The following is an 11,980-nucleotide window of genomic DNA, read 5'->3' as shown; positions in this document are numbered from 1 at the left end:
TATTATAAGTAGACATTGAGAATAATGTAAATACACATTTAAGATATTGAAAATAGACATTAAAAATACGATATGTAAACATTAAAAATAATACAAGTAAACTTTAAGAATACGATAAATAGGTATTAACTTTTAATGGGATACATTACTTCTCTAATAAAAAGATGTTCTCTCAATAAACTTTATCCGTGATTTCTCGAGGAAAAATAATTTCCAAAAGTAGGGCCCATATTTTTGTCTATAAAGGGGTCCTGACTTCCCTTTTGTAACTTTGTTCTACAATTTCACGAGTCAAAAATTTTCTCTCTCCAAAAACTATTTCCAAAGGTTTGTTTATTCTCGCTCTAAACACAAATTTACTACCGTCGATCTTTCCCCGACCTTAAATCTCTCCTCTTCATTAGTAAGAAATATTTTTGTAAAAAAGATTACAAATCCAGAAAATTAGGGTCGATATTACTTCTCTCTCTACTCTTGTTTGTAGCTTTTCGAAATCGTTTACTCTCATTTGCCGGCGGTGATTTCCGGAGGATTACTTTTTCTTGTAAGTATATTTTTGTTTTTTTCATTTTATAATTTTTTTTAAAGATTTACTTTATTATCATTTCATGGGTTTTTTTGATGTATAACTTATATACCGTTGAAATATTGAAGTTAGAGTATGTAACTGGGATTTTGAAATATGGGTTTATCAATCAATTTGATTTCATTTATGATATGGGTTAAATTTATTTTGCAAGAAAGATTGTGTAGTCTATGCTTTAGGTTATCTTGAAATTTTGGGTATGTAGTTTGATTTTCATGATTGGATAATTGAAGCTTTGGATAATGGGGATTTATGGGTTTCTTAAATTTTTGGTGTGATATTATTGATGAAGACTGCATTTATTGATGAAATTTGATACTTATTTTTTGTCTGGGTTCTAAAAAATTTTGATTTTGAAATTGTATTTTTTTTATTGATAACTATGATAATTGATAAGATTCTTTATTGGATAAAGAAATATAAGTAACATGGAATTTCTTTAAAAATTATGAAAAAGATAGCTGGTTGGCTGGTCATTGGTAGTTCACTTATATTGACAATAATTTTGGTCTAAAGTTTTGTACTCTTATTGAAAGTGCTTTCCCATAATGTATTGAATTGAGTATTATAGGGTACTAATTATTTATCTCATTTTTTTTATTATTTTTTGAAAAAAATATATAACTATTTTTAGCTGTTTATTTTTAGAAAATGGGTTTTTTTTGGGTTCACTGATTAGTTTTTGCATCTATGTGTTTGGAATTTTGTATGAAATTTGCAAGGTTAAGATGGTTTTACTGGTGATGTAGTAAACAAAAGAGAGCCTCAGAGCTTGTTCAAGTGGGTGGGTTTCTTTCTCGTAAAGAATGGGGTGTTTTCATTCTACTGCAAGTAGTAGGCAATGTCCTGGACATGAAGACCCTGTCTTTCTAGCTTCTGAAACTGCTTGTAAGATTCTATATCTATGTTTTTAATCAATACTTTTGATTAATTTTAGCTCATATCTTGTTTGAATTGATAATATTCCCTCCATCTTGTCGATTTTGCTTGGTTTAGTGTTGGAAAATAGCCACATGTGATCCCACGTCGAACAATTTGAGAGATGTTAGACTAACATATATACTTGATAGACTACTCCTCCTAATATCAATTGGTTTTATGATGAAACTTCATTATGTTTGTGTGTAGTCAAACTCTCCTCTTATGCGGATCCTGTGGTGTACAAGCCCGATAGCAAATTTATCATTTAGAATATAAATTGCTGACCAAATTGCTCAAAGAGATGGAATGAGTAACTATAAATTAGCATGCTAAATTTGATGGGTACAATTAGGTGTTGGGATTTGGGAAGGTTATGTTCTTCCTGTTGACAGTATTTTGTGCATGATGCATTGTTGCTAAGCCTTGTTTTGATATTTGATGTTTTTTCCTCCAGCATACTCCACCATCTTCCTGAGTTTTTGTCGGTCCAGATATCGCTTTCTTTAATTTTCATCTATATATTTTTATCTCCCTTTTGATACCATCCAAACAATTAAAATTCCGGGTCTTTTTCTACCAGCGACTAACTACTCTCGTTAGTATTTGTGTCAATCTTGTAAGTAGAAAACTTAGGGGATGGATGAGTAGTTATATGAAGGGGAGCTATCAGGAATATTGGCAGAAAATACTTAAACATTATGTAGCTGTATGAGTCAAATGAATGATATCTTATATTTTGTTATATTCAATGTTGAAGCACTAATATTCCAATTTTCTTTTTCCAGTTAGTGTTAGTGAAGTTGAAGCCTTGTTCGAATTGTTCAAAAGCATAAGCAGCTCTGTGATAGATGATGGGTTGATAAGCAAGGTATTGTTTATTACAATTTTCCCGTTGTGCTTTCATGCCCCATTGAGTCAATTTAACTCTCATTTCTTGTGGCTTTTTTAATGCTTGGCCTGTGAAATTGTTTTAGAACAGAATTGATAGCTTAGACCCGACCCAAATTCCCGATTATGAGGCCGAAAGTTTCTTGATTGGCATATAGTGACAGATCTAGGATGGCTTGAATTAGTGGTGTTCTTTTCTTTTATTTGTTTTGGTGGATAGGGGAGGTGGTCCGCTTTCATTCTATATTCTAAATCTTTTTTGATAATTGGTGTGCGCAGGAGGAATTTCAATTAGCTTTATTCAAGAACAAAAAGAAAGAAAATTTGTTTGCTAATCGGGTATGTTGATAACGCTGCTTTATATTAAGGTCATGAGTAAAAGTTCAGTTTAGGTTTCTGTCAATTAATTCAATGTATCTCTTGAATACAGATTTTTGATTTGTTTGATGTTAAACGGAAAGGAGTAGTCGACTTTGATGACTTTGTTAGAGTGTTGAATGTCTTCCATCCTAATGCTTCTCAAGAAGACAAGATCGACTGTAAGTCTCTGATATATAAGACATCTACATATTGTATATGTTCATCCAAAAGTGTGGTTATGTATATCTAATGATAAGCATTTCGATCTTCTATTGCAGTCACGTTTAGGCTTTATGACCTGGATGGCACAGGGTTCATTGAGCGCCATGAGGTATAGTGTTTTTTTTTCATCCCGTATCACATCATATTTTCACAAATTATCGTTTCATCTTTAATTAATCTCTGGTGTTAGGTCGTAGTCTTTTGCTTTAGCTATACATTTATTGGACCTTGCCTTTCGTGTGTGTGTCCGAAAAGTTGTACAATATGTTTGCTGCTGTTAGCTCTTAGCCAGACAATTTTTTGACAAGTAGTTATCAAATGGTATATTATTACTTCTTATGGTGATGGTTGTCTCCGTACTTTGGGGCTGAGGTATGGATCTTGACAAGTAGTTAGCTTTTATGTTGGTATGTTTATTAGATGTTCAATCATTGCTAGGACGTTGGTCTAGTTGCTCTTTAGTGTTTTTTGTTCTATCTTTTCCTGTTATGTGCCTGATCATCATTTTTTGGATGATTGTATATGTGCAGGTCAGACAAATGTTGATTGCGATTTTATGTGAATCAGAACTGAAGTTGGCAGATGAAACGATTGAAATTATACTCGATAAGGTAAGCATCAACTCTGCTACTTTTAGCTTGTCCTTAAACGACGTTTATTGCATATTTCATTCATAGTTCGGATATTAACCTAGCAAATTTGAACAGACATTTCAAGAAGCTGATGTAAATCAAGATGGAAAGATTGATAGATCCGAATGGCATCAATTTGTCTCGAAAAACCCTTCGTTATTGAAAATAATGACGCTTCAATACCTCAGGTACATACTCAAGATCCATACTAAGTTATACACCCTGAAAAATCGAGGAAAAAAGTAGGCTGATTCCATTCATTCATTGAAACGCATGCAGGGATATCACGACAACATTCCCGAGTTTTGTCTTCCATTCGGAAGTTGATGAAATTGCCACTTAAGAAGCTGATAAAGCCGTTAGCAGCCCTATTATGTTCAATAATGGGGGCGGAATTTGCACATATAGCTAGTTATCCCCTTATTTTTTCCCTGCCTAGACTAATGTTTTCCCAAACCATTGAGAAGAGTTGAGATGTTCTGAAACGTAGCCAGTCGATATGTTTTTTACCGTTAGTAAGTCGATTATGTGCTCTGGAATACAAGTTTTAGTTTCTCAGATTTCAAGGAAGAAAAACAACTATTCTATCTCAAAACAAAACAAAAAAGAATTCAATGAAGAGCAAATTTTTTTCTATCATTTGCATTTCAGAATTTATTTGGTCTTTGATACGAATATATTTGTACTGTAATTAAGTGATCGTTTGCGATTAAGGCTATCGGTTTGTCGAATTAGTATATTCATGTTTACTTACCAGCGAGAATAATCAGGCCGGTTTAATTCTTTGAATTTTTGTATTGAGCTGAATTCACCAATTCCATTGGGGCAGCAAGTAAATGATGCAGTTGTGCATACTGGGTACACAATTGATATGCTCCTATTACTAGTAGTACTCTTATTGTATACTGAAACTTGGTAAATATTCATTGCAATAGTAAAGTCATAATGATACACTTTTGTGTACATTATTATAACTATATTTATATTTATACAACTTGTATGAGATGGTTTTACAGTGAGACATGCCTCATACTTAAATTAAATAGCTCAATAATAGAAACTTTTAACTTATGGACTTTTTGTTTTGAGGTCGTTTTACCGTGAGACAGTTTCATACAAGACAGACTGTTATATTTATATTATTTACAAAATAAATTTATAATTAGGCTAAGCCCTAAGGTAGAACCCTTGGCTCCTTCTGTCCATAAGATATTACAACATTATATAATGACACCATTGATAAGAAAAAGATAAGTCTTTAGATAAGTCTTTATTAAATTGTGTAAATATGATTGAAAGTTTAAGAACATGACAAAAGACATGTGAATATAAATTAAATATAGTGAAGGTGACACATTACCTAAAATGGTAATGTTGCAAGTTAAAGAGGCAGACTTAAATAGAAATTATAATAGAGAGAGTTTTGAATTTTTAGTTATTTATTGTTTTATGCGATTGGACACCTTGTACCGTCTAAATCAAATTTCTTATTCCTCATGACAAGAACATTGACTACATACTATTTGCTACATATTCATAAAGATTGGTTTATTTGTAGTTCTATTCAACATTATCTAGATCCATTTCTTAGAAATTCAAGAACCCTATTCATATATCCTTCCTGGTGCAGCTTCTGATCACCAAAAACTGCTGCAGCCTTCATAGCTTCAACCCTAATCTTTTGTGCTTCATCTCCAAGCATGGCTTGTTTCAGTGCACAAGCTATGTCTTCTCTTGTAAACGACCCGTCTTCTCTTCTTTCTACTTCAATCCCCAAACCTTTTTCTACCATCATCCTTGCATTCAACCCTTGATCAACAATACAAGGCAACAATATAAGACTATGTCCATGTTGTAATATCTCTATAATTGACCCCCACCCTGAATGGAACAAAGACCCTCTAACTGATGGGTGAGCTAGTATTTTCAACTGTGGGACCCACCCAATGCACACAATCCCTTTCCCTGATGTTCTAGTCCCAAATCCTGATGGCAAAGATTCCAAATCATCCATAGCCCAAGTGGGTTTTCTTAGACCCCATATGAATGGCACTTCAGCCAATTCTAGCCCATAAGCAATCTCATATACTTCATCTTTTCTAAGCTTATACTCACTCCCAAATCCTACATAAACAACTGATCTTCTACTCTGTTGATCAAGCCATTTGAACACTTCATCCCATTTTCCATCCATACATTGATCTCCCTCATGTGGCTCGACTGGTGGGAGCAGGCCTACCGGCACAACAGGCTTGCGAACCAGCTTCTGATAAAGCTCGATGGAGTCCTTTTCGAACTCCCTACAGCTGCGTACAGCAACAGCATCACACCCTTTTAGAACATTTGCAATCCGCTCAGCATCAGATATCCCTGATGGGTCTTTTCTATAGAATCCAACATGAAATCTTGCTGCTTCATACCCATGAAATACCACAGAAGGGTCTAAAATTCCACCCCAAGGAGGCAGTTTTGTCAAACAATCTGGTGTAGGTCTAACTTTCATGTACCCATCTTCTGAAAGATACTCTACTGGACCCACAAAACAGAGCATGGTAGCTGTATAAACAGAAAAATGCATCAGCCGGGCGCGACAGTTCTTAGCAACATCAGGCATCCAGTATGATATAATGTCACAGATTATCCAATCAGGGGACTGGCTCATTACAAAGCTCTGAATTGGGTCATGAAGATGATCATAAGCCAGTTTTAGGTGTGGAATCTGATCAAATTCGACGTCGACAGTAGCTTCAGCTTGCTGGGGCAGATACCCATCAGGAATTTTAGGCATAGGGAGAGTAATGTATTGAAAATGGGAAGCTAATTCAGATGGGATTTTAGGGAGCCTGTTAATGTTTCTTGGGGTTGATATGTATGAAACTTTTACACCCTTTTTGGCTAGGGATGCAGCAAACTGGTAGAAAGGGATCATATGACCAAATGCTAACCATGGAACCATTACTATGTGAAGGTCTTTAGTGTCTTTAGCCATGGAACCATTAAATTGTGATGCCATGGAACCTTAAGAGAATATATGTTAATGTTTACAACTTAACATAGTTTATGGGACATGTTTGTGATGGTGAAAGAAGCATTGAATTTCCAAAAGATATGTGTACTTCCCTCATGCTGTGCCGCCTACAACAGTATTGTGTGTCAATTGCTCACATAGCCTACTACATATAGTACATACTTGCATACGTGTACACTATTAGGAAGGTTTATCCGATATCGATGAATTCAAGATGATGTGTAACTTAAGTCACTGGAGCTCTTTCTTTCATTGTCATATGGTTTTTGGACGGTACCTCTTTGGCTTACGGAGAGTGTACTCTTTGTGTTTCAATGATAATATGCTGACATTCACAATAAATCCAGACTAATTTAACATCAACGGCTCAACGTTAAAAATAGATATTGAGTCATACATCTCATAATTTAACATCAACGGCTCAACGTTAAAAATAGATATTGAGTCATACGTCTCAAAATCTGCATGGTAAAAATAAGAAAATTAATAAACATGTATCAAATCTAATTCCAAATTAGTGCAAGCACAAATTCGTGCAAACTCGGTCTAAAGCAAACTTATGCTTATCACTTACGGTTGTTGGATCCAACGATAGATTCTCCCTCAATATAATTTTTAGAATATAATATTTATGGATCAATCGAAACAAACATTTTGTTTTTACAAGGCTAATTAAATTGTATCCAATACTCTAAATACTCTAATTCAGCCTACATGAATGTTGTTTACTAAGTTTATGATTTGTTTGGTTGTGAGATTTACCATTTGAAGAGATAATATACGATAATTTACGATAATGAAAAATATGAAAAAAAAGTTTTATGATCGAAATTTTATTATCATGTGAATAACATAATGTATTTCAAATAAATTACGGTATAATTTATTTTCATTATTGCTACTTGGTAACAAATGAATTGTTAGGGTAATGATTAATGACATATTTTATTTTGATTCACTTAGCTAAATCAATAATTTTCACCTCTACTTTCATCTTCAAACTTACTACTCCCTTCATCTTACTCAATTTGATTAATATGTCATTTTGGCTTTTTTTTTTATTTTACGTCATTTTCATTTTTAGAAATGACATCATTAATTTATTTTAGTTTCATTCATGTATTAAAATTGTGTTTTAAATTTATTCATACGATTCAATCCATCTTTGTTTATCATTAAATATCTAATTTTTTATTGAAATCAACTTATTTTATATTTGATGCTAAATTGCTAGTTAAGGGGACGGAGTAGTATAGTTTGTAATGAGAAACTTCCCTAATCTATAAATTAAACTTTAAGAATTAAACTTATTTTTTTTATTTTTTATTTTACAAAAGAATTAAACTTCAAGAATGTAATTCGCAAATTATTCTTATACTTATGAAATAGGATTTTTGAATTTTAATCTTGATTAATCCATCATGATTCATATTTCCTAATTATTCCATTCAATTCACTGAAACATTTACATTTTGACACTATTTATTTATTACTCTTAATTTATATTTTATTCTTAATCTATAAATTAGAACATAGTCAAGTGAGATTTTATTTGATTCATCTCAATGCAAAGATTATTAATAACCACTTTTTATAATATTTAGTAAGAGATTTTAAGCATTAAATAAGTGCATTGAATAGGGTGAAAAAGCAAATACACCATTTTCAGTGAATTGGAGGGAGTATTAACTTTTATAATTTCTTTTTTTGAATAATAACTTTTATAATTTCTTAGAAACTCATAATTAGAGTTAGTTGACATTCAAGTTGGCGTTATATTTTGCAAAAAAGTAAATAAAAAGAACAAACGAGAACAGTTGAGTATTCCTCTATCCCACTTACATATCTCCCTTATTATTTTACTCAAATGGAAACAACTTTAATCCGTCCTTATTATTTTAATCAAACGGAAACATAACTTTGAAACGGAAGTAACATTATCTTTAGCTCTAATTTGCAAAATAACAATAACAAACAATAACTAAAGATTGGCTTCACCAAGCTACATCTTGTGAACCCCAAACCATAAGACCAAGGAATCAAACATTTGTACCATCAAACAAAAGTTTTCTTCTTAGTAGCTTCATTTATTGGTATTGGCTCCACTTTCCCTAAGAAATTCAATTAACTCACTAATGTAACATTCCATATGCAACTTCTGATCACCAAAGATTTTAGCAGCCTTCATAGCTTGAGCCTTAATCTTATTAGCCTCATCACCAATCATAGCTTTCTTCAATGCAAAAGCTATATCATCTCTAGTGTATGACCCATCTTCCCTTCTATCTACTTCAATCCCCAAACCCTTCTCTACTATAAACCTTGCATTAATCCCTTGATCAATTATAAAGGGCAACAATATAAGACTATGCCCATGTTGTAAGGTCTCTATGATTGAACCCCAACCAGAATGAAACATAGAGCTCCCAATTGCTGGATGTGCTAGAATCTTCAATTGTGGGACCCACCCAAGACACACAATCCCTTTCTCTGATGTTCTAGTCACAAACCCGGATGGCAAAGTTTCCGCATCACTCATAGCCCAAGTGGGTTTTCTCAGAGCCCATATGAATGGCAATTGAGCGAGCTCAAGTCCATACGCGATCTCATAAACTTCGGTTTTGGTTAGTTTATACTCGCTCCCAAATCCTACATAGATAACTGATCTAGGACTCTGTTCATCTAGCCATTTAAACACATTGTGCCATTTTCCATCCATATTTTCTCCTTCAATTGGTGGGAGTAGGCCCACAGGAACAACAGGCTTGTTAATTAGTCTTTGATAAAGATCCAAGTATTCGCCTTCGAATTCCCTACAAGTTCGAAAACCGACTACATCACAACCTTCTAGAACTTTAGCCACCCTTTCAGCATCTGATATCCCTGATGCATTCTTACTATATGCACCAGCATGAAACCCGGGTGCTTCGTGGGCCTGAAAAGCTAATGATGGTGGGAAAATTTCACCCCATGGAGGTGGAATTGTTAGACTTTCAGGTGTTGACCTAATCTTCTTCTGCCCTTCCTCTTTAAGGTACTCTGGTGGGCCCATAAAACACATAAAATTTGTTGTATAAACAGAGAAAAACATCAGTTTTACATTACATTCCTTAGCAACTTCAGGTAACCAGTGTCCTAAAGTATCAGCCACAATCCAATCAGGTGATTGGCTTAGTATAAAGTTCTTGACGGATTTGTTTAAAAGATCGAACGACAGTTTTAAGTATTGGATCTCGTCGAACTCTAAGTCGACAGTGGCCTCGCCTCCTTGAGGTAGGCCACCATTTGGGACTATTGGTAATGGAAGGCGTATATATTCTACTAGGTGTCCTAATTCAGAAGGGATGGTAGGAAGCCTAGAAATGTTTTTTGGGGTTGTTATGTATGAGACTCTTACACCCTTTTTGGCTAGGGCTATAGCAAATTGGTAGAATGGGATCATATGGCCAAAGGCGGACCATGGAAGCATTACTATGTGAAGACCTCTTGTATCTCTAGCCATTGATATTTAGTAGAACTATATTTTTGTGAAATAGGAAGCTAGGTTTGATGGGTAGTTTGATAGTGAACTTCCTATTGTTTGTTGACTACTGATAAATTTCAGCTTGTGCACTTGACCTATATAAGAGAAGAATCAAATGCACACAAATCCGATAAGGTTTTATTTTAAAATTGATGGGTATTAGGAGGAGTAACCCATTAAGTATATATGTTAGACAACTTTTATCTTTTTTTTTATGTAGGATGAAATAATATGGATTATTTTCTACGATTACACATTTTATTTCCCCATGCTATTAAGTAACTCAGTCTAAGATAGGGTTGAGGGTTGAATGTATGCAATTTTACTTTTGTTAATTACTTTCTCTGATTTTTAATAGTTGTTAGAATGGATATATTTAACCTAATAGTTTACCTAATTATAGAGTAGTGTTTTGAACAAATTAAAACACTAGTTTAGAAAAATATCACTGCTCAATAGAGTAACAATTTGGATAGCAGTGTTTAATATCACATATAATAATTTCATAATGTTATAATTTGTAACATACCAAAATTAATAGTATTATTTTTAAATTTTTATCTATATTTTTTTAACAAATTATATTCCAACCGCTATCGTAATTAGATAACTGCTATTTTTATTGAATAGTAATATTATACGCATGAACTAATTAGATGATAAAGTATCTGATTAACAGCTACAATAGACTTACTACCCCTAAAGCTATCTAAACGACATGTAGACCCTAGGAGTTTATTTTCTAATACTTCTATAAATTACTTTTATTCTCCCATTATTTATTATTATTTTATCAATGTGATTTGGGTATTTATTTTAATCCATATAAGTTCAAATCTTATTTATATTAGTTTAGCATGGAAGAACAAAGCCTAATTCCAAAAGATTATTCCTTGCATTTCACAAAATTTGCAGATGCAGATTTTTCTTTTTAAGCTGGTTTATTAAATTTACCCTATTTTTTAATTTGTCATAATTAATATACTTTTTTTTATACATTTAAAATAAATTTTCATTTCATCTACACATTTCTCGCACTAAACCATAATATTTATTTTTATTACATTTTTTTCATGATTTGTACATTAAAAATCTCTATAAAGTAAATTTAATAAGACAGAATAAGTACTTACATACGCTATTAAGCACTAACGTACATGTGCCACAAAAGTTACAATAGGTGATGATTTAGTGGTCCTTTGATCGAAGGCGGTAGGTATTTTTTGCTATGAATTACGCTGCCTATATATTTTTCATACTTGAGGCAGTTATTTTTTAAGGTTGATATATGAGACTTTCTACTTAAAGAGTTTTGAGGTAAGCTTTTTATCTGTTTATGGAAATATATCACTTTTTTAGAAATGATATTTTCCATTTTTGCTAAACCCAACAACGTATATGATTGTTTTAAAGAAATTCAAGTTTCTATATTTTTCAACGTATATATGAAAGATAAAGGACCAAATCTTTTAAGAACAAAGATGTTTAAACTAGCCTCAATATTAAATTACGTAGTAGGAGTATTATATGTCAACTGTTTCGTGATACATACAAAGTTGTTAGAAAAATACCATAATTTTTGAAATTATACAAAGCCTTTAAAAATTTGTCAATTTTTATTCCGTCTTTAAAAAAAATTGTTTAAACGGGCAACTTAGTGTGTTGGAGTAGTTAGCTGTCTAGATGTACTGCCTACATAACCTTAATTAAAAAAACTACATAAAAAAAGGAAACAATATGTTGAATTAGGCTGGACTTATTGTGAATGCCAGCATATTAACGGGGGACACAAGTGCACACACTTCATAAGCTAAGGAGAT

At 32.8% G+C, this 11,980-nt stretch overlaps 3 protein-coding genes across 4 annotated transcripts; 1 reads left to right on the top strand and 2 right to left on the bottom strand.

Annotated features, from left to right (window-relative positions):
* The first annotated feature begins 273 nt into the window (after nucleotides 1-273).
* On the top strand, nucleotides 274-4,572 carry LOC130801397 (calcineurin B-like protein 1). 2 transcript variants are annotated; one of them, XM_057665239.1, is made up of 9 exons: nucleotides 274-544; nucleotides 1,336-1,474; nucleotides 2,293-2,375; nucleotides 2,675-2,734; nucleotides 2,826-2,934; nucleotides 3,034-3,086; nucleotides 3,508-3,588; nucleotides 3,685-3,797; nucleotides 3,889-4,572. In XM_057665239.1, the coding sequence occupies exons 2-9, from the start codon at nucleotides 1,393-1,395 to the stop codon at nucleotides 3,950-3,952; spliced, it is 645 nt and encodes a 214-aa protein (XP_057521222.1). In that variant the 5' UTR covers nucleotides 274-544; nucleotides 1,336-1,392; the 3' UTR covers nucleotides 3,953-4,572. The 2 variants fall into 2 exon arrangements, with proteins under 2 accessions (XP_057521222.1, XP_057521221.1); XM_057665238.1 differs by having other exon boundaries at nucleotides 1,309-1,474.
* A 607-nt stretch (nucleotides 4,573-5,179) lies between these two features.
* Nucleotides 5,180-6,598, bottom strand: LOC130801771 (UDP-glycosyltransferase 91C1-like). Its single transcript, XM_057665649.1, has one exon. The coding sequence runs from the start codon at nucleotides 6,596-6,598 to the stop codon at nucleotides 5,180-5,182; it is 1,419 nt and encodes a 472-aa protein (XP_057521632.1).
* A 1,815-nt stretch (nucleotides 6,599-8,413) lies between these two features.
* Nucleotides 8,414-10,213, bottom strand: LOC130801521 (UDP-glycosyltransferase 91C1-like). The gene has a single exon (XM_057665389.1). The coding sequence runs from the start codon at nucleotides 10,137-10,139 to the stop codon at nucleotides 8,721-8,723; it is 1,419 nt and encodes a 472-aa protein (XP_057521372.1). The 5' UTR covers nucleotides 10,140-10,213; the 3' UTR covers nucleotides 8,414-8,720.
* Nucleotides 10,214-11,980: the final 1,767 nt, after the last annotated feature.

The sequence above is a fragment of the Amaranthus tricolor genome, chromosome 15 (genome assembly GCF_026212465.1).
Source record: "Amaranthus tricolor cultivar Red isolate AtriRed21 chromosome 15, ASM2621246v1, whole genome shotgun sequence".
Taxonomy (NCBI): Eukaryota; Viridiplantae; Streptophyta; class Magnoliopsida; order Caryophyllales; family Amaranthaceae; genus Amaranthus; species Amaranthus tricolor.
Note: the sequence above shows the minus strand (reverse complement) of the source record. Positions and strands in the feature narration are given on the sequence as shown.

What these genes read in the sequence shown, in the direction of transcription:
- LOC130801397 (XM_057665239.1), top strand. Translation starts at nt 1,393, where the DNA reads ATGGGGTGTTTTCATTCTACTGCAAGTAGTAGGCAATGTCCTGGACAT. An exon ending in TCTAGCTTCTGAAACTGCTT is followed by an intron (nt 1,475 to 2,292) that starts GTAAGATTCTAT and finishes TTCTTTTTCCAG; the next exon opens with TTAGTGTTAGTGAAGTTGAA. An exon ending in TTGAAATTATACTCGATAAG is followed by an intron (nt 3,589 to 3,684) that starts GTAAGCATCAAC and finishes AAATTTGAACAG; the next exon opens with ACATTTCAAGAAGCTGATGT.
- LOC130801771 (XM_057665649.1), bottom strand. Translation starts at nt 6,598, where the DNA reads ATGGCTAAAGACACTAAAGACCTTCACATAGTAATGGTTCCATGGTTA.
- LOC130801521 (XM_057665389.1), bottom strand. Translation starts at nt 10,139, where the DNA reads ATGGCTAGAGATACAAGAGGTCTTCACATAGTAATGCTTCCATGGTCC.